General features: G+C 34.9%; 1 protein-coding gene and 1 non-coding gene across 2 annotated transcripts; both read left to right on the forward strand.

Annotated features, from left to right (window-relative positions):
* The first annotated feature begins 43 nt into the window (after positions 1-43).
* On the forward strand, positions 44-20,045 carry Tmem167a (transmembrane protein 167A). Its single transcript, XM_042690965.1, has 4 exons — positions 44-121; positions 9,823-9,932; positions 12,328-12,362; positions 19,108-20,045. The coding sequence occupies exons 1-4, from the start codon at positions 119-121 to the stop codon at positions 19,176-19,178; spliced, it is 219 nt and encodes a 72-aa protein (XP_042546899.1). The 5' UTR covers positions 44-118; the 3' UTR covers positions 19,179-20,045.
* On the forward strand, positions 10,667-10,800 carry LOC122117420. The gene has a single exon (XR_006149160.1). It is a non-coding gene; the product is annotated as a small nucleolar RNA U109 (small nucleolar RNA).
* Positions 20,046-22,906: the final 2,861 nt, after the last annotated feature.

A 22,906-nucleotide genomic window follows, 5' to 3' on the forward strand; every position in this document is an offset into this window, starting at 1 on the left:
GACGCGTAATCAAGCAAATCGGATTGCCGGAGAGAGCAAGAAGCCCAGGTGGGTCGTACACACCTCTTCCGCCTGGGGTCCGGAAGGGTGATGTGGCTGGGCTATCTCTGGTCTCACTATGGTAAGAACTGCGGCTGCTGGGCTTGTCGTAGGGGCTGTGGGGGTTTTGCGGTCGGGCTGGAAGGTAATGCGGCTGCCCTGCATGCGCCGGCCCGGGACACCCTTCACCAACCATGCTCCCGGGGCTCGGAGGGTGCAGCGGCCGCAGAGCCATGTGGCTTCTTCTCTGCCCATCCTGGACGAACCCGGTCCCACCGTTCCAGGAAACCACACAATTCTGGGACTCTCAGAGGCCTCCTTCCTGTCTGGCCCAGAGCAACTGTGCTGATCTGCTTTAACCCGTCGCTTACATAGATTATCGGTGCCTTTGACTTTTGAGGTATAGAGTTTACGGACTTTCAAACTGTTTTTTTCTCTCCCCCTCCTTTATCTCATCCTCCTTGTTTCATTCAGTTGTTACTGTTGTCTACCCACTAAACTATACATTTTCCATATAACCTGTTGAATCATTGACTTTTCATTGCAACTCTAAAGGTGCTACTTTCCGAGATACAGGCTCCAGTGATTTCTGGTTCTCTGCAAAGGTTCTTTTCTAGGAGCTTCATGCACTTCACATAGTTGAGTCTGGCCCACAACCTGGGGCGGGGCGGGGGTGGGGGGTGGGGGGCGGGAGTAGTCATACACGTGTCTGCTATTTTGTGCTATCGTAGATTAGGCCTCTAAGAAAAGCTTGCACTGTAAATCAGAATCGTAAAAGAAATTGCCATGCTGAGAAAAGTAAAGCCAACCTAAATGACCTGAGCATGAGTGTAGTAGAGGGGCTAACAGGAAAAAAAAATCTCCAAAGCATGTCTGCAAACATTTGCTTTTGTAGAGGAAGATGCCAACAGCCACTAACTACATGAGGCCTTTGAGGTGAATTTGTAAAATCTCTGTGACTCCTGGTTTATAAACACTTATGAAAAGGATGCGATTATTACAGTTCAAACACATCTGTGACTTCCCCAAAAGTTAAGAATTGCTTTAACGAAAAGTCATGAAGCATGTGCTCCCAGAGGTTACAGCAGAATCCTATATAGCAAACATCCATTAGCAGTCAGGATTCATTCTTAATCTTGCCTGCTTTATGTCAGTTGCTTTGAATGTGATTTGGACGTAAATCAGAGGAAAAGCTTACCACTTGATGAAGATGATGATTACTTGCACATTATTCCTTTAGACGAGGCTTTTATTTTCTATTTCAGTCTCTTTTCCCATCTACCAAATGATAGCATTCATTTACTTGCTTTTAAGAGTTTTCATCAGTGAACATTTAGCTTAATGCAAAAATTTAGTCCTTTTTCAACTTAGAGTAGTAGACATCATCCTGGCATATGTACTAACTGGAAGCAAGACAGCTTATGATCCAAGAATCTTCAGACTGTCTAATGGTGCTTATTTTTAATAAAAGTAACAATAGTAGCTTTCATTAGTTAACACTTGTAGTGCATCAAGCTGTATTCAAAGAAATTAATTTAGAAAGCTTGTTTTATTTTAAGACCATGCCAACATCTGAGCAGATGTTGGATGAAGGAATTTGAGCAAGGATACCAACTTGCTTTGGATCACATAGCTAGTAGGTAATAAAATCAGGACTTAAACTTATCTTAATGAATGTATACCAGAATTCTTCATGGTGTGAAAATAACAGCAAAAGTCTGGATTAAAGCCTTAGTGACTTGTTGCCCTCAATCATAAAGGTAGGCCTTCATCCCTGGAAGATTGGTTCCACTTCCCAAAGATACCAAGCTCTACAGTTGTTCATCTCTTTTTTTTTTTTTTTTTTTTTTTTGCTGGTCATGAGGCCTGAACTCTGTGTCTGGGCATTGTCCCTCAGCTCTTCAGCTCAAGGCTAGCGCTCTACCACTGGAGCCACAGCACCACTTCCGGCTTTTTCTGTTTATGTGGTGCTGAGGAATCGAACCCAGGGCCTCATGCTTGCAAGGCATGCACTCTACCGCTGAGCTACCTTCCCAGCCCCTGTTCATCTTTTTTTAATGTGAAATGTCATAATATTTATTACAACTGTTACACATTCTCCAGATTACTTTATCTCTTGTCAGCACTGAGATTTGAACTGAAGGCGTTTGCTTGAAAGCAGGTACTCTACCACTTCAGCCATGTCCCCTTGTTCCATATTTTGAGTTAAGAATATATAGTTTATATTCAGACCAGCCTGGATTGATTCTTCTACTTTTGATTGATTATTTTATTTCCTCCATAATAGCTGTGACGACAAGCATACACCATGCCCGCCCTTTATCAGTTCAGATGAGGTCTCATGCGCTTAGTTTTCAATCCATAGTTCTTTGTATACATAGATGTGCAACCCACAGATATAGAAGCCCAACTGTCTATATTCTTGTATGTCCAAAATGGCTGTGGAAGGATATATATAAGTGACTGGTAATTTCCATAAGAATTTGGACTTGGAGACCATGATAACTTCTGAACATTTCTCTTACACTGTTGGGCTTAAAAATAGATATTTTTCATAATTTTTAATTTTTAAGTATTTAAGAAAACAGAAGCTTAGCAAAGTTTTGTTAGAGCAATTACTGGCCATATTTTACACATTAAGAAAAAGGTAAAATGTACTGTCAGTACTACCTTGCTTATATATAGGAAAATTAAGATTTAAACTTAGTAAGCCCCCCTCTGTCACCAAATCCAGTGCCCTTTGTATTAGGCACAATGCTAGTAATTCTATAGAAAATTTAAGAAAGTAAGTTTTATATAGGGTATTGGGGAAAATAAGGTGATAATTCTATACCACAATTTTTTTTGCATCAATGAAAATATCACAATAAGACCAATACCTTAATATAAAAATAGTTTTGACTTCAAGTGCCCATAAAGAATTCTGAGAAACAACTTTGGATAATAGGATTCTGATGTTGGAGATTGAACCGCTAGCAAAGTGCTTATAACATTACAAGTAATTTCTTTAAGAAATTTAGATAACTAAATTTCACATGGATTAAGTCGAGATTTGGGCATATTGGCTGTTTATTAAAGCTCCAAATAATTCTAGTATGCAGCTGTGATTTATACCATGTCTGGTGCCCAGTATTCAGAAAAGTTTGGTTTTTAGGGGTTTTTTTGTCCATTTTATTAATCTGTCTTGGTCTTTTCCTGAGTGTAAAGCCAATGTATTTTTGTATTATGGCAATAATACCTTGTATTATAGCAAAATTTGCTCTTTGTCTTTGAGAATATCTTCTTTTGTGATTGATTTTTATTAAGAACCTATGTGGACTCCCTTTTCAAACTTTACTAATGACTATTTTTTTTAAAGATTTAATTTTTTTTTGGGGGGGGGGTCCGGTCGTGGGGGCTGAACTCTGGGCCTGGGCGCTATCCCTCAGCTCTTCAGCTCAAGGCTAGTGCTCTACCACTTGAGTCACAGCACCATTTCCGCTTTTTTCTTTTTTGCTTATGTGGTGCTGAGGAATCGAACCCAGGGCCTCAAGCATGCAAGGCAAGCGCTCTACCACTGAGCCACCTTCCCAGCCCACTAATGACTATTTTGACTGTACTTTTACACCATTTTTGAACTACAAATTACCACCAATGTTGCCAGTCTAGTACAGAGCTGAAAAGCATCTACTCCAAGCAGAAGCTTTGCTTGTGACAATGAAAAGTTCTTAAAAGGAAAATATAAGTAGAAATGGTTTTTAGACATCTTTGAAACAGCAACAATGAGATCAAATGCATGTTTAACAAATGAAACTAACAAGTAAGTAAATGTAAAATTGTTGTTTACTTAAGGACAAATTGTCCTTTGGGAGAGGAGTAGTAATTGTGTTTGAGCTTTTAGCTTGTTGGGCAAATGCTTTATGTTAACATTTTTGAACTAGGTCTCACTAACTGCCAGAAGCAGGTGTCTAGACTGTTAACTGTCTGTTTCAAGTTTGTATCAGGTACGTGTACTACCCAGTTTCCTCTCTTCAAAACATTCTGTCAGATTTTTCTGCCCACTCTGGCCTGCAACCCTGGATCCTCCCAGTCTTACCCTCTCAGATAACTAGAATATCAATTGTTAGCCATCCATTGATGATGAAGAGAGTAAATACACATTTATTCATTTCTTCATTATCTTGGGCAAATGCTGCATGTGTCCATTTTCATATTCATAGGAAGCAAATATCTCTCTATTTCCATGTTTTCAGATTTGAGAACCAGTAACAGTATGTAGTACTGTGTTTATGTAATATACACAGTACATTTACTGTGACCTGACCTAGATTTGTAAATGAAATGATGAAGTGCTGACCCATTTTTTCTAGTGCTATATAATTTTTATCATTATTAAATCAGGGCTGTCATTTCTGAGTTTCTTTCCATCCAAAGAGGAATAACTTTTTAAATTCCAAGTAAAAGGGTTACTACTTGGAATTTTAATTCTTTAAAAAATATTCAGCTCTTGTTTAAAAGTCTTCTTAAGTAATGTTGGAAAAATTAGTATGTCAATAAAACTTTACAACATGAGCAATCTTGAAGCCTCAAGAAAGACTGTGTTAAGCATAACAAAAGCCCTTATTCAACAAATGTGTTAAATACTGTATTTTGTAAGCTACCTGAAGCCTAAGTGATCTATTCCTAATGAAAATACCATAGGTTCAAGATCTTTTCTTTAGATTATGTGTAGATAATAACCTACTGAGAAGTCTCTAGGCAAAGCATGTTTAAAATATTGATGTGTATATTTCTTCTGTTTTTGTCTTTCAATTGCTTGGATAGCTCTCTTGTTTCTTTTTCTAATGTTTCCTGTGGCTTCCTAAGATTTCTGATTTGAAAGATTACCTTGAGTGACTTAGTGGTTTTATTTAGAAATTTATAATTTTTTCAAAAAAACCTATGTTGCTATCTTATAAATATGAAAATTTCATGAATATTTTTAGCATTCAGAAATTACACCACGGAAGTGGCGCTATGACTCAAGCGATAGAGGGCTCGCCTTGAGCTGAAGAGCTGAGGGACAGTGCCCAAGCCCAAAGTTCAAGCCCACCACTGACAAAACAAAAAAAGAGAAATTACACCAATAGTTAGAAATTATATCTTAATAATGTATGATAACAAATGAAATATGAAAAGATACTCTTTTCAAAGGGACTTGACATTAGAAAACTTTTTAAAGGTTTGTTAAGCATTAAGCTTTTCATTGATTAACCTTTGCCTAATGGTTGAGAAATTAATCTATGTAGTATAAATGGTGACCAGATGTGGTTTACTTCAAAATGCTTATACAAAGTATCTGAGTCATCAAATTTATTTTCTTTTGGTTTTGTTAAATTAATTCAGTGTTGTAGCATTAGTTATTTAAGGCACACTCTGTTTAGTTATAAGTGATGTGATAGGCCTACAGTTGAGAGGGGTAATAGAATGTCTTTTTGAAAAGCATTAGTATATCTGAGCTATATCTAGTATATACAGTATATCTAGTATATATATATAGCAGATGTGAATATCAGGTAGAAATTACATCAGGCTTTTATTTTAATCTAAAGCTTAGGCCCTCCTCATAAGCCTAAGGAATTTTTTCTGATTCATTTTCAGAAATGACTTTGATAATTAATTATAAACTCAGAGTATAGTAGAGATTTCTCTTGAGTAATTAACAAAATGTATTCAACACTGATCTCATTGGCTTTTTAAAAATAATGTTCATTGTTAATTTGGAATTTAAGTATGCTCTTAGATGTGTATATATATTCATTATTGTTCATTTTTACCAGTTTTCAGTGACTACTATATGCCATTTTGTTTAATATTCATGGTACTGATTAGAATTTCAATGAAATAGAGAAAACAATTATAGTACAGATCAATGGGTAGAGTGAAAACAGTAATGACTTCATAGATCAGGTAACTCAAATTTAGACTGAAAGAATGACTCAATTCACTAATATGTCAAGAGTAGTTATCATATGTACAAAACAGTAGCTTGGAAAAGTGCTCATGAATTAAAGGGTTAAAAATTAAACTTAATGAATGAATTTTACTTTCTAACCATCTTTTCTATTATCTTTTATGATTATGTAGCCTTAGCTTCTTTGGCTTTCTCTCTTAGTAACATTTTCATATTAAAATTCCCATTTTTCTACTGAACAGGGACATCTGGTTCATCTAACCCTGAAACTATAATTTTATACCAATGAACAGATGCAAAGCATTAGGAGGAGGAATGTGATAGGTGACAGGCTAATGTCTGTAACTTAGAAACACTCTTTTGACCAGAGTTTTAAGTACATCTAAAAGGCTTTACCATCTAAGATTATTTGTTTAAATTTTGGAGTCTTTAAACCCTAGACAAAGTTGTGTTTATAATTTATTTTGTACTTGTAAATGGTTTTCATTTGTAAATGACAGCACACAGGCAAATGTATGTATATATACACTTTAATAATAGGCATGTTCTCAAGGGCCTTTTTATCTTTTATTATGAAATACTTCAAACATATGAAGGTAAAAAGAAGGGTAAGAGGACCTTCCATATACTAATTTTACCATCAGCTACAAACATAGGGAAAAGCATGAGCATCATATCATTTAACCATATGGTATTAAGATATTCACTGGAGTAGAGTGAACATATAACCAAACTCTGAGCTTAGACACTATTAGGAAGATGACAAACGCACTTGGCAAATTTCTTTGCAGGAATCTTTTCCTTAGTACAATATCTTTTATTCTCTGAACATAGAAAATCCTTATTTCTGGGGATATTTTCCCCCATGTTTCTGTCTCATCTGGAGCCTGCTTTCCAACTAAATTTTCCCCTTGGTGTTTCAATTCTATTCCTTCTTTCTCCTTAAAGTTTTTTCTTTATGAAAACAGCCTTTATCCCCATAGTTCAGACTTTACTTGAATGTGAACAGTGATTTGCTATTCGATTTTGAAAGTGCATTTCTTGATCAGACTTGAGTATAACTGCTATATATTCTCAGTAGTAGTACTCATCTAGTAAGGATAATAGAAATTTCTACCTCAGATATTAGAGAGTACAGAATAGTACTTATTGGAATATCAGTAATTATTAGTTATAAACTCCAGGAAGGAATCAGGTCATGTACCTTTTCAGTCCTGATTGTCTTTCCTCTCCCCAGACATAGTGCATGCACATTTAGTCATTTGACTAAGAGGAAATATGCTTTGTATTTTTTAAATTATTATCTAATACTATTAATACACTCATATAAATGCTCACCATTATAACTATTAAAAGATAAACGTTTTGAAACCTGTGCTTTCTATCTGGAAATGATCATAGATATAAAATTAAAACCCAGTTTAGTTAAAATCAAGCCACATTGAACTCTGCCTTTGCTATATCAATGAGAAAAGCCTTTGCACAAAAAAACAAATTTTAAAAGTTTAATGGCAAATCTTTTTTTTTTTTTTTTTTATCTTTTGCAGACTAATAAAAGCAACAAAGTCTTTGAGAAAGCCAGAGAAGTTGAGAATTAGGTGAAATCTATCAAAGATAACCACTGAGCTCTCTTACTCATACTTAAAAGTTTTCCGTAGCTAAAGCTATGCTGGCTATGAAATCTTGCATCCTGTTTTGCATACCACATAGTTTTTGTACATTGTATATAAGTACTTTTTGTTTTAAAGAATATTGGTAAATAAGATGTGCAATCTTTTCGATTTTTTTATGTCTGTCAATTAAGTGATAATATAATTATGAAAGCTATTGTAAATATTTTAATTATATCCTCAGACACCATGATTAGTTCCCTTTAGGTCTATAGCTATTTTTCACTAGATTCTTTTAGACTATTCAGATAAGCACTCATACTGCAAGTAAGAAATTTTGCCTCTTTTGAATTATTTTATAGCTGTTATTCACTCTTGATTTTTAAGAGTTCTGAGTTTACTAAAGAGGCATATTTCTGGTTGCTGTGTATGGTTATAGGAATAATGAAAATTTTCATTATTATATGAAATATATCTATACTTTTTAAAACTTGTTTTATTCTTAAAATATATCTTACTTGAGCTTCCATGAATCAGGTACATCAACAGAATTCTAGGGCCAGTCAGATAGCATATACCTATAGACCCAGCACATGGGAGGCTCCTACACATTTGAAGCCACCCTTGGGTTAGATAGCAACACCTTGTCTCAAGAAAAAAGGAGAGGGAAAGAAAAGAGTTGTGTATGAAATACAAGATGGGAGTGAAGATGGAGTCCTCAAAAAGATTGCACTTAACTTGAGGGATTCTTTGTTATTGTTTTTTTAATTTTTGAAATAATATGAACAGTGTCAACTCCTCCCTAATTTTCTCCCAGTTCCCCCGTTCCCTCTTCCCCCTTCCTCTGCAAGTTGTATAGTTCATTTTCAACCTAGTGACTAGTATCACAGCTGAATTAATTTACCCTTTATCCCACCATTTCTGTTCTTCCCCTTACCCTCCCCAAAACATAAACTTGTATATAAGACAAAATGTACAGAAATAAAAAACAGCAACAAATGGGGGAAAATTGAAAAAGAACAAACCTTGTTTCCATTTCTTGGTTCATTTCAATAAACATTTTATATGATCATATGCACATTTCACCAAACTGAAAAGTTTCTACACAGCAGAGGACATAACTAGCAAGATAAATAGAAAGCCCACAGACTGGGAGAAGATCTTTACTAGCTACACATCAGACAAGAGCCTCATATCTAAAATATACTCAGAGCTCAAAAAAACCCTTCCAAAATCAAATCCTCAAAGAAACAACCCAATTAAAATGTGCTAAAGAGAGACTTCTCAGAAGAAGAAGTAAGAATGACCAATAGACAAATGAAGAAATGTTTAAGATCTCTGGCCATAAAAGAAATGCAATTCAGAACAACATTCGGATTCACTTCACCCCTAAAATGGCCATTATCAAGGAAACTAACAATAACAGATGCTGGCTGGGATAGCCAAAAAGGGAACACTACTGCACTGTTGATGGGAATGTAAACTTGTTTCACCAGTCTGGAAAGCAGTATGGAGGTTCCTCAAAAGACTAAACATAGAGCTTCCCTATGATCCAGCATCTGTATTTATCCAGTTGGCCACAAAACAGGACACACTAAAGCTAACAGTACAACTCATGTTTGTTGCAACATTGTTTACCATAGCCAAGATATGAAATCAACCCCTCTCCTTTTTCAAATGGGCCAAATGGAAAAGCAGATGATTTTCTTTGACCAATATGTAATAAGCTAATATTTGTCAGTATACCAGAAACATGGTCTATTAAATACTTATCCCAGAAAATAAATCAAAATTGAAAAATACATTAGTCAATACTCAGTCTTTGCAGTCTCCAACCAGCTTTACTGTTCTAAGATAGTTTGAGAGGCAGTGATTGCACAGGATCCATCTAGCCAGTGACTGGCAGAGCAAATAGACCTGAATGTCTGTCAAGTTGTCTGGGCTCTTAGAATATCTGTAGCAATTACAGGCTGACTCAGCTCTAGTCAGCCATTTGGGGTTTATGGTATTTTTCAAATTTTATATTTCTGTGGCACCTCCTGCATTCTTTAGCCCAGAAAATGCATAAGAAAGTACATTTTTAGAATATTTCATGATTCAGTTTTATATGGCAATTACACATATTGTATTGTTTGACTTTTTGAAGAAATAAAAACAATTTCTTATAGATTTGTCTGGCATTCTTTACTAGGCAGTTTTTCCTGAAGTATTAATTTGTTTCATTTTGTTTTCTCTTTTTAGTCTGCCATTTTCAACTTTCAGAGTCTGTTGACTGTAATCTTGCTGCTTATATGTACGTGTGCTTACATCCGATCCATGGCACCCAGCATCCTGGACAGAAATAAAACTGGGTAGGTTGCTAATGATGTCTAATCATCCAAACCATCCATTTAATTCTAGTTATAATTTACTTTTTAATAACTTTGTTATTTTTCTCTATTTCTTAAAAGTCTAAAATCCTGACTCATAATGTCTTATTAAAAGTTAAATTTCAAACCTGATCTAATATGTAAGCTGAAATAGAATCTATTTTTAAGAAGCAGAATGAAGATTAAAACAAATACTACTTATTCATCAATTCTTACGGTAGTTTCACACTCCTTTTAGATAGTGTCTTATTTTGTTCTCTAAACCAGTACTCTGCTTACTTGCGTTGATCTGATATTTGGGACTCAAATGTAATACATGGGTATTATGATACATTTTTCTAATAAAATTGTCACAGAAGTCAAGTGCAATGGTTCAGGTCTGTAATCTTAACTAATCAGGAAGTGAGAGGAGATCATGAGTCAAGGTCAGTTTGAACAAAACGTATTCAAGACCTCATTTCAGACATTAAATGCTGAGCATAGTGATTCTGTAAATGTCATCCTAGCTGTTCTAGAAGAACCAACAGTAAGATTACAGTCCAGACCTCTTTGAGACATATATGTGCATCTAAAATGGAGGAACACCAGCCAAGCAAGTGCAATGCCCTGAGTTCAAACCCCCAATATCACTAAAAACTAAAATAAGATTTACGTAATCATACAATGAAATATTTGCACTTTTTTGATGCTGTGTGAATTTTATTCTTGGAAGAAGTTTGCATTCAGAAATGTCTACTCCAAATTCCTTTGGGATAGGTATGCATCCATAACATTCTACATTATGAAAGGAGTTCTCAAGGCTGTCAGCCATATAGTAGAAGTTGAGTTGTAGTATATTTCTCCTAATTAAAAAACAGATGAAAAGCATGCCTGTTATTACATTTCTAGTCTAAAGTTTACACTAATATGGACAACTGTTTAAAAGCCATTTTAAAAATCTTTCTACTTAACTAGATGTTAAATGTTTTTTATTATTATATATGGCAAATATATTTTGTAAAAATTTGGTTTTCTGTCCTTTCTTATTACAGTTACATGAATTTTACTTAGTTTTTTTAGACCTGTTACCATGATTAGCATTTGTAGTAAGCATTATTTGCATTAACTTTTATCAGCTAATAGGGTGTTTTTTAACCATTTGAGATATAACAGAAATGTATCTTAAATAGACAAATAATGTTGAAACAACCAAACTGGTAATTACAAATCTTTATGTTAAATCAAAGTTAGAATTCTTCGTTCATTTAAAAGATTTTAATATACTATTATGCCTATTCTCTATTAATACTTTGTTATTTCTAGGATAGTCAGCCTAGAAAAACCTTGATTTAGAGATCAAGGAACATTCTGGCTTTGTGTATGCCTATTCTTTATCTTCTCTTTACTGACAAAGAAACTGAAACTGATTTTAAGTAATATCTGTAAGTAATATCACATGTGACTTTAGCCTGTATGTGACTTTAGCACATATTAATCACTATTTTGGAGACTTTCTGTATAATCATTCATTTAATAACTTAGGATGATAGATGCTATTACTAAAGAGAGAAAATAAACTTGACCACAGTCGTGTATGCAATAAGCATGACTGAATTAAAGCACAATCTTACCTTTATGTTTACTTGTACTATTTTCAGAAATGTTTTTGGCTATAATCCTTTTATTTCTAAAGTAAAATTGTTTAGCTAGCCATTCTTTGAAAAAAAATTCTATTTTTCCCATTCACTAAACTGAGAAGGTTCTTATTTTTAAGTCAGGTGCTACTAATCCTATCTACTTAGGAGGCTGAGATCTATGGATCGTGGTTCAAAGCCAACCTGGGCAGGAAAGTCTGTGAGACTCTTATCTCCAGTTAACCACCAGAAAACTGGAAGTGGTGCTGTAGCTCAAGTGGTAGAACATTAGCCTTGAGTTGAAGTGTTGAGGAATAGCACGAGACTCAGAGTTTAAACCCCATGACTGACAAAAAGAAAAATTCTTTTTAGTATACCTGTTAAAATTCATCTGAAATGGTCATTTTTATTTGTCATTTTCTCAAATTTAGCAAACATATAAATTTTCTCATTTCGCAGGTGGTAAATGATGTTGATGAATTAATACAGTAAGCCCTTAGGCAAAATTTTGCCACTCTCACATTTATTCACTCTACTTTTGGCCTGTTATACATTGTAATTTGTGGCAGTTTCTTTCCATCAATGACTAGTAGCCTATTGTGTCCTGTGTTCATAGATACATGTTAGCTCAATGTTTCAGAAGTGAAACAAAGCATTAAAGGCTAAAATGTCAGTCTATAGTTACTGTTTTATATGATACTGGCAGCAATAATTTACCTTTCCCATATTCAGTAGCCACTTGTGTTCTTTTTTGTTCTGTGCAGACTGTTGGGAATATTTTGGAAGTGCGCCAGAATTGGTAAGTGTTAAACTCATTCTCCATTTCTTCAGCTACAGATTGTTGACAAATTTATTTATGTCATAATCCAGAAATCAAATGTTCTTAAAAGTGCAGTCTTCCCCACAATGTGTACTTTTATAGAGTTCCACCAAGTTTTTTTTACTTGTACTATTTAAAACTAGACTTGATAACTTCCTTACAATAATTACATATATAGAAGCAAATCTCTGTAATTCAGATATTAAATACTCTGATTTTTGAAGAGGTTTCAAAAAGTGTATGTATAGTTTCATGTATACTTATTTACATTATATAAGTGTGTAGATATAGATGATAAACCATTTATATATGTGTGTTTATAGAAAGATAGACATGAAAACATATAACACTGTGCCCATCATATAGTAGACTCAAACTGAATAAAGTATTTTTGAATACCAAACTCTCTACATGTTCTTAACTTGCCTGATTACTTAAGATATATATACAGAAACAGATATAGATATAATATATGTGTGTGTATGGAATTTATACCTATACCCACTTGGACTGATTGCAATGAATAATATTTCTTACTCTCTTTTAAGTTATTCTTAAGAGTAAAAATATTTTTCAAATTCATCATTCTTTAACGTTAAGTTTATGCATGACTACTTTTTCTTTCATACAGTTGTCATGCTTTCATAATGCAAAAAATAGTTTATATATCAGGATAGCCAGTTTAACAAATTCTCAATGACTTAAACCCAGCTCTTTAAGTATGATAGAGGACTTAAGAGTCTTTTCTTGGGCTGGGATGTAGCTCAGTGGCAAAGCGCTTGCCTAGCAAGTGCAACGTCCTGGGTTTGATCCCCAGTAACAAAAAAGAAAAGACAAAAAACATACAGTTAAAAAAAAAAGTCTTTTCTTTTAGAAAAGCTATGTTCTTTTTATCTTGTCTTTCAACTTCTTAGAGATGTGGAAATTTTAGAAAACAGGTCTAGAATAAGAAACGATATTGGTAAAAGATTGAAGACTACAAAGTTCTTAAAATACTGAGAAATTTTTCTAAGGAAAATGACTTGAAAACATTTTTTGCATAAAAATACTTATGTCTTTAAAACATCTTACATTGTTAGTCATTGAATTTTCACAAGGGTTTTTTGTTTTCCATTAAACTTCTTTTGTTTTTTTAATATATTTTTTATTATAAAGATACTGTACAAAGGGGTAACAGTTACATGAGTGAGGTAATGAGTCCATTTCCTATTGAGCATTGTTACCCCTCCTTTGTTTTTCCTCTACCATCCCTTCCCTCCCTATCTCCCTAACATCTCCCCTTCCCCCCACCAAAGCTGTAAAGTTCATTTTCAACATAGTATCTGTGAGTCTCATTGTTATAATGGGTCAACCTGTATTCTTATTTCAGCATTTTGTTATTTCTCTTCCCCTCCCCAAATTAGAAAAATGTATATACAAAATATAGGGCACCAGAATCAAATACAGTGAAAACCATGTTATACAGTGAAAACCACAGTTATACCATGGGGGAAGAACATACAAAAGAAACTTCCATTAAACTTTTTCTGATAACACAAGTAGAAGTCTGGAAGTCATAGATGTCTAGAAGTCCTTTTCTGAATCTGATGATGGGAATGGCTTGTCAAATTCATAAAGTGATGACATCAGGGTAATGGACTTCAAAGGAAAGTACTTCTGTCAAAGCCGTTTTTCTAATATAGTGACTATGAAACAGACCTCTCCCAGCAAATTCAATGTGCTTCTAATGTGTTCCGTTATCCTCCCTCTGTATTCTTTGTCAGACTTCATTTTGGGGAAAAAAAAAAAACAACGTAGCTTAAATAAGTGTGTATAGGCAGGGGACATTTGTGAATGTCTAAAGTTTTTTATTATCAACACTAGAATAAGGATATATAGTGCTTTTAGGTCAGGCATCTGGCTAAGATGTTCAGGGCAGCCCCTCATAACATAATGATCTAAGCCAACATGCCAATAGTACTGGAGTTCAGAAGCCCTGGCCTGGATCTGCAGAGATTTGTGGTACAGACTTATCTGGCACTCAGACAAACAACAGCTGCAAACCCTACAATAACAGAAGAAATCTTAAGTACTTCAAAAGGAATCAAGAAAAGAAAGATAGAGATAAAATAGCACCATTGGTAGTTAATGCTAATAGCTAACGGGAAATATAAATATATTTAAACCAAACTGCTTGCTTCAGAGGCAAGTCACCCTGGAAAAGAAAGATAAAGACATTGCCAAGGAATAGAGTTAGTGCAATTACTGCAAGTAAACTGCAAAGAGAAAATAATGACTGAGTAGGTCTGGTGTTAAGAGGCTGAATTTGCAGCCCAGTTTTATCTTTAAGTTGCTAAGAAAATATTAAGGTATTTTAAACCCTTTTTGTGTAACAAAGAAATGGGTACAGGTCTATTCAGAAGCCAGCTCATGTAGTCTTTTGTTCACAAGATCAAGAGAATATATAACAGTTTAAGTCAAGTGCCATTCGCCTATGTCTATAATCCTCCCTACTCAGGAGCCCTAAAATCTAAGGATCACAGTTTGAAATCAGCTGGGACAGAAAGATCCTCCAGTCTGTGTATCCAAATAACCAAAAAAAAAAGAAAGGAAGACATTAAGTATGTAGCTTAATGATTTTTTTAATAATATCCATTTTTATACCTAGTTATAAATGCTCCCTTTTGTTGTTGGTGTTTCATTTATTTTTTCCATTTCTCCCTCAATTGTATGAATGCCATAAGTTGAAAGGGTCTAAAGTATTCATTCTTACCAATTATATGAAAACATTAGCTTTTTATTTTGGCAAATTATCTCCAAAAATATTGATGCTGATATACTGCTTTCCCAAGCACATGCTCCTCTCTTCTTGACACACAATATATCCACAAAGAAAGGATGCAATTTTAATGAGAAAAGCTCTAGCCAAATCATCTTATCATGTTACACATCACATTACAGCAACTGTTTCACATTCACTTACACAGACCTAAGACTAGACAAGAAGTAACATTTATATTCAAGTTCAGCCTAAAATGTTTAGCTCTACCACATGGCAGTCTCTTTTAAGAAAATTAAAAACAGGAAAATGAAAGCCATATGTTAATTATAGTATTTCTAGGTTGGGGGATAGGGAAGAAAAGAACTTCCACAAAAATTAATTTTCATCAGATGGAAAGTTTAGGAGGTTATTAATTACTTCCTTTAGATAATGAATTAGACTATCCTAAATAATGAGTGTATCTAGCTCTAATAAGAGTAACATACTTGCTTATGACATCTACATATTTATATATGAAGTGTTTGATTTTCTGTGAAGAAAGAAAAGAATTAACATTATTTAAAATGGTAACCCAGTGTATTTTTTTAAGTTATAAAAGATTTTTTTCCAGTTTAAGTGATAGTATTACAAAAGCACCTTCTTTCACTTTCTAATGTTTTCTGTAACTGAATATATTTAACTGAAGGTTAAATATCTGTGCATTTAAAAAGTTTTCAGAAAAGTACCAAATGCTTATTTTTTTTTATTTAATATAGGTGATATTTCTGTGACTTTTCTTTGAGGAAACTTTGTGTTTAGAAATAATATTTATTATTTTCAATTTTTACTAACATCAAATTGTACATACTAAAATTTCACAATGATACTTCCTTGTGTGTGTGTGTGTGTGTGTGTGTGTGTGTGTGTGTGTGTGTGTGTGTGTGTATTTACATCACATTCACCCTCCCTTTGCTTTTGCTTATCCTCACCCTCCTCCCTTTAGTCTTGGTTATTTTATTTTGTTTTCTTTTCCCCTAGCTTATCTTGGTAGGGCTGGCTTATTATCACAGCATGATGATTCTAGTTCCATCCATTTACCAGAGAAGGGCATAATTACATTCTTCTTAATGGCTAAGTAGAATCCCATTGTATATATCCGTTCTACATTTTCATATCCATTTACCCATTGATCAGAACCTAGCCTGAGTCCATAATTTGACTATTGGGAATAATGCCTTGATTTAAACTTATTAATAAAATACCAATGTGAGATCAATGAGAAGGCTCTGGAAATGAAAATGACTTTTGGGTTTTAGTTGAAAGATTAGTTAAGATTGGCATTTTTCCCCAGCAGTGGCACTCACTAAACATTATGTTGAAAATCAACTATGCAACTGTGGGAGAGAATAGGAGGGAAAAACTGAGAGAGCAACAGAAGTGGTTGGCATTGTCCGAAAAGAAATGGACTTATTACCTGACTTAGTTAACTATAAGTCCTTGGTATTTCACCTTTATAATAACAATAAAAAGTTAAAATATTAAAAAGATTGGCATTTTCCAGAAGTAATTTATTGAACTTGCTCCTGGAAACCCTCTTTACTAGGAAAGAGCTAATTTTAAGCTTAAAAAAAAAAATAGCACTCAAATATTATTGTAAAAAACACACAAGGAAAAAAAAAAAACACACAAGGATAGCCCAATGCTAATTGCTCATGCCTGTAATCCAAGCTAGTCTGGAGGCTGAGATTTGAGGATTGAGGTTCAAAGCCAGAAAGTCCATGAGACTCTTATATCCAATTAATCACAAAAAAGCCTGGAAGTGGCACTGTGGCTCAAGTGATAGAACACTAGCCTTGAGCGTAAAAGAAGCTCAAGAACATCACCCAGGCCCAGACTTCATTTACCAGGACCAGAAAAAAAAAATCCACACAAGGGAAGCAATCATAAATCTCTAATAGAGGACTCTAGAAGACTTTTTATTTACACATAATTTTTATTTTTATTTTTTTTGGGGGGTCCGGTTGTGGGGCCTGAACTCTGGGCTTGGGCGCTGTCCCTCAGCTCTTCAGCTCAAGGCTAGCGCTCTACCACTTGAGCCACAGCGCCACTTCCAGCTTTTTTCTTTTTGCTTATGTGGTGCTGAGGAATCGAACCCAGGGCCTCAGGCATGCAAGGCAAGTGCTCTACCACTGAGCCACCTTCCCAGCCCCTATATATAATTTTTATTGTGATTAAGTGATTACATAAATTTCAGAGTATTTTGAGATAGTGATACTTAAAGTCACAAACACATTCTAACCTTCATGAGGCAAATTGTCATTGTTATGCTTTATAAAGTTTGTGAATTCTATGAGCTTTGACTCTAGAAGAGTTTTCTTATATTTGGTGTCTTATGAATTAATATAGCCTTGCAATTGCTAAACAATTAACCTAAAGAGATTAAGGTGAGTTTGACTCACAGTCACTGGCTCTCTATTTGCAAGACAATTTCATAAACCAATTCAGATCAGCATGTGTAAAGTCCCAAATACAAGCACTCCTGAAACAATTATGATAATTGACACATATAGAAGTGGTTGTTTTTAAGTACTACCTTTTTCAGTTCTACATCACAAATGTTAAATACTCAAACTGAATACTCAAAAATTTAATAAATCTTTGTGGTTCATGCTGCATGGGTTGTTTTTGTAGTTGTTTCATTTGTTTGTTTTGAGGGTTTTTTGTGTGTGTGCCAATTCTAGGACATGAATTCAGGGCCAATGCACTGTCCCTGAGCTCTTTTGCTCAAGGCTAATGCTCTGCTACTTTGGGCTACAATGTCATTCCTGGTTTAATGAGATAAGATTTTCACGGACTTTCCTGCCCAGGCTGGCTTTGAATCAAGATCTTCATATCTCAGCCTCCTGAGTAGCTAGATTACAGGCATGAGCCACTGAAACTTGGCTCTGCATGGTATACTTTTTTAATAAGTTTTTTATTGTAAAAATGCTGTACGGAGAGGTTACAGTTACATGAGCAAGGTAATGAGTACATTTCCTATCAAGCATTGTTGCCTCCTTTGTTTTTCCCCTACCATTCCTTCCCTCCCACCTCTACAACTACATGGAACCAACCCAGATGCTCCTCAGTAGATGAATGGATCAAGAAAATGTGGTGTGTATACGCACGCGCACACACATACACACACACACACACACACACACACACACACACACACACACACACACACACACACACACACACACACACACACACACACACACACACACACACACACAATGGAATTCTCTACCTCCATCAGAAAATAGCATCTTCCCATTTGTTAGGAAATGGAAAGACTTGGAAAAAATTGTATTAAGTGAAGTAAACTAGGCCCAAAGAAACATAGGTCCCATGGTTTCCCTTACTTGGAATAACTAGTGTATGTCTGGTACAAAGCAGAAAAGATCAAAAGCTATATACATATGACCAGATGAGATGATGTTAAGCAAAATGAAGCCCAAGATAGGGACACAAGTGGTTTTTTTCTTTCTTCCTATTGCTTCTAATGTATTTATAGTGTATCATGTGATTTTTTTGTTGCTTTGTATGTTCATCCCCCATGCTATAACCCCTGTTTTCACTGTATTTGATGTTAGTCTAATTTGGAGAGGGGAAGAGAAAAAACAAAATGCTTAAATAGGGATACAGGCGGACCCATTGTAACAATGAGATATACAAGACACTATGATGAGGGGGAGTATATGGTATTCTTTAATATTCAGATAATACAGTTGCATAGGAATGGTGCTTTCAAGATTTTCTAAGGAAAATTGTTGTCTCAAATATCAGTTTCGCTCCTTCTACATTGAACTGTTTTTTTTTTTCATGTTTCTAATTTCTTATTTTTTCCCATGTCTTAATCTATCCCTCTCCCACAGTAATAACCTGTCATATCCATGTGAATCACTCATTTAATCGGGATGAAAATCTTTTTCTCAACAGGTGAACGAAAGAGTCCATATGTTGCAGTGTGCTGTATAGTGATGGCCTTCAGCATCCTCTTCATACAATAGTTTGGAAAAATGCCAGAATGCAATTACCATCAGATTTCAGTGTGAACAAGGACTTACCTATGGGAAATAATGGAATGAATGTTAACCTTTTTATCTCTGAACACTGAATGAGATAAATTTCCAGATGCTTTTCCTCTATTTTTATGTTATTGGACCAGTGTTCTAAATACATTGTTAAGATGTAACCATTTAATACACAGAGTCTTACAGTCCGCAGTAATCAACCCCAGTACTGTCATTTTAATACTACATTCTGCAAATGCCATTCTGTTGTGTAAGACACTAATTTTTCCTAAGGTGTCCTTAAGGTACATAGAAGAAAACAAAATTTATACTCAAGTTCCTTTCAAATTCCTAAAAATGACAAATCTTTATGAAAGGAGTCCCTTTTTTGAATAGCCTTTTTTTATTGAGAAGAAAACGGTCCACTGTTGTGTTGATAAGGGTTATATTCATACTTAGTGATGTTTACTTTTCCTCTGTACACATCTCGATCATTAGCCAGTATACCTCTACTTCTATCAACTTCTGTGGTTGATTACAGGTGTTAAAAGTATTTAAAATGAGCATGTGCAGTTCTTAAGAAGATAAATGAGATGTGATTTAAAGAAGTACCAAGAAGATGTTCATATTTAACATAAAAAAAAGTTTAAAAAATCAGTGGGTATAGTATCCTCTAAGGTCTATGGTCAAGTATAGATGTCTTAAGCACAACTGTGACCAGTCATTCTGTGAAAAAGACAAACTTCATAAAATGAAAAGAGTAAAATACAATTGGAGAATAATAATACTATATGTGGTTTTTTTTTTATCATTTTTAGTGTCAACTCTTAAAATCAAATGCTTAATTATATTATCAAAAAATGCCATGAATTTTTACTTTTTATTTATTTTTAATATAGCACTTTAAATCTAGTTTATGTACTTTCTGTCAACATGAACTGGAATCTCTTCTGTGATGATAAATCTGTGATAAACAGCTCTCAGGTCTACTTAATCTGTATGTTATAGTATAAATGTCTTTACTGTTGAAAGATGACTCAGCAACTTTAATCTACCCAAGAGAAATACTGGTAATATATATTAATTGGGCAGTTATAAGTAGGATTAGTATTTCTGAAAGTTCAACTGAAACTCAGTTATTTTAAAGCTAGGAGCAATTTAAATCTTAACTAAAAATTACTCATTATAGGTAGTATTTAGTAATTAACCAGTCATTAGTAGCTATTTCTACAAAAACTTTTTTTTTTTGAGACAGATTTTTACTGTGTCTCCTAATAGACCTTGAACTGGCAGCCCTTCTGCCTCAGACTGAGCAGTGTTAGCGTTACAGGCATGTAACACCAGGCCCAGCTAAGCAACCGATTTTTAAAGACCATGTTAAACTACTTTTAATTAATTATAGGGAAGCATCAAGAAAGCCCATTTTGTGCTGATTTTATTTTTTTACAAATGAGCTGCGGTAGGCTATTGAAGTATTTGTATTTTTTCATGTCTGTGGGTAGTTAAATGATTATATTTTGCTTTGGACAGAGAATGAGGTTATGGTCACTGTTCGTCTCTGAACTGCCTCTTAGATTTTACATTAGGTCAAGGGTTTTTAGGGTATTCCAAAATAGAATTCGTATTAGCATGGTCATGCAGAGTACTTCACCTTTTGGACTCTGATTTCTGGGTAGCCATCTGTTGTCCATTTCTGCTGCTAATAGGACTTTTGAATGTAGAAGCTTTTCCAACTTTGTTGTTAATACAAACATATATCTAATATAGAAAAGAGAAAAATGTGAAGTCTATTTTAAGACATTGAATTTGACATTTCAGTGGAGGTAGGTAGAAAGAAGAGGAAGAAATAAATTGAAAACTATGGTAGCATTTTACTATGTGTAGATGCTGGGCAGTGAGAAGGCAGCTTATTTCCAAATCCAATCACACTGACTATAAATACTAGTACTTTGAAAGCTGAGAGAAAGGCTAAGAGAGAGTGAGAGTGTGTGTGTCTGTGTGTCTGTGTAGGGGGCAAGAGAGAAAAAGCACCCTGGGGCTTAGACACTATCCCTAAGCTTTTTTTCTCAAAGTTGAGCTACAATTTGACTTCTAGCGCTTTTGGTGGTTAATTGGAGATAAGAGTCCCAAACCTTCCTGTCTACTCTGGTTTTGAACCATAATCTTCAAATCTCAATTTTGTGAGTAGTTAGAATTATTGGTATGAGCCACTGGTACCTGGCTGAGTATAGGTGGGCTTAAGCCCACAGAATATTTAGTTATGTACTTTGTGGGTGGGAAGTAATGGATTTCAAGGAAAATTAAAGATCAGATTACCCATCAATAGTCTACATGTTTGTTTAGTTCAAATGTTCTCTATCCTCCATTTTTTACTCTAGAATCTTTCAGTTCCATGTCTGTTGGAATTTGTTTTGTGCTGATATTTGGTTCCTGGTTGCGCATGTTTGACCAGGCAGAAATATGAAAAGGCCACAGAATCTGTAAAATTCCCTATGGATTAAAATTCAGATTCAAGCCCAATGTTTTGTTAATACCTAGTCTGTGACAGGCATAATCCTAAAGGCTTTAATTGTTCTAATTCAGACTTTTTCCTGCTGGGAATAGTAGTAATCCATAATAAATTCTTTTTTTTTCTTTTTTGTCGGTTGTGGGGCTTGAACTCTGGGACTGGGCACTGCCTTCAGCTCTTCAGCTCAAGGATGGCTCTCTAACATTTGAGCCACGATACCACTTGCAGTTTTCTGGTGGTTTATTGGAAATAAGAGTCTCAAGGATTTTCCTTCCCAGGCTGGCTTTGAACCATGATCCTGAGATCTCAGCCTCCCCAGTAGCAAGGCTTACAGGCGTAAGCCACCAGCGCCCAGCTACAAATTCTTTCATCTTGGTAATAAGATGATACATCTACCTTTACTTGACAAAATAGATGTGTAAATGTATTAACTTTTCCAATTTTAGAATTCAAAAATAAAACCTAACACTTGTAAATAAATGTATTTCAAGAAGCATTTATAGAATGCATGTGTTTAATTACCATTGAAAATAGACATCCCTATAGTTATGATAGTAGGCTAATTCATGTGTGTAAATTATATGTGATTATTGATATAGTCAAAAGATTCTAGAAGAAAACAAAGAAGAATGCCAATTCAGTGAGGATTTGAACTTCCTTCTACAAGAGCAATGGATAAGCTAAATGAGAGCACTATGCAAGCCGGGCACTGATGGCTCAGGCCTGTAATTCTAGCTCTCAGGAGGCTGAGATCTGAGGATCACAGTTCAAAGCCAGCTTGGGCAGGAAAGTCTGTGAGACTCTTTATCTCCAATAAACCACTACAAAACTGGAAGTTGCGCTGTGGCTCAAGTAGTAGAGCGCTACCGGAAGTTGCGCTGTGGCTCATGCAGTAGAGCGCTTGCCTTGAGCTGAAGAGCTGAGGGACAGCACCCAGGCCCAGAGTTCAAGCTCTACGACCGACAAAAAAAAAAAGAGAGAGACAGCACTATGCAAAATCACAGTGGTATGTGAAGGGCAGCTGCTTGTGCCACTTTCAAAATATTGAAACATAGGCCAAAATAAACAGGTGCGATGCTAGAGGGTTTTGTATTTCTCTTGTTCCTATCTATTACCTCAAAATTGACATTGAGTATGTTTTTCCTCCCGCCTAACACGAAGGTCTTCAAGAAGTAAAACACTATTGACTTGACAGGGTTGAATGTTTTCATGGCCA

This window comes from Dipodomys spectabilis, unplaced genomic scaffold (genome assembly GCF_019054845.1).
Source record: "Dipodomys spectabilis isolate Male_0828 unplaced genomic scaffold, ASM1905484v1 ptg000140l, whole genome shotgun sequence".
NCBI classification, from domain to species: domain Eukaryota; kingdom Metazoa; phylum Chordata; class Mammalia; order Rodentia; family Heteromyidae; genus Dipodomys; species Dipodomys spectabilis.

Excerpts from the sequence above, each read along its gene's own strand:
- Tmem167a (XM_042690965.1), top strand. Across the intron at positions 9,933-12,327 it reads CTGGACAGAAATAAAACTGG|ACTGTTGGGAATATTTTGGA; the intron begins GTAGGTTGCTAA and ends TGTTCTGTGCAG. Across the intron at positions 12,363-19,107 it reads TTGGAAGTGCGCCAGAATTG|GTGAACGAAAGAGTCCATAT; the intron begins GTAAGTGTTAAA and ends TTTTCTCAACAG.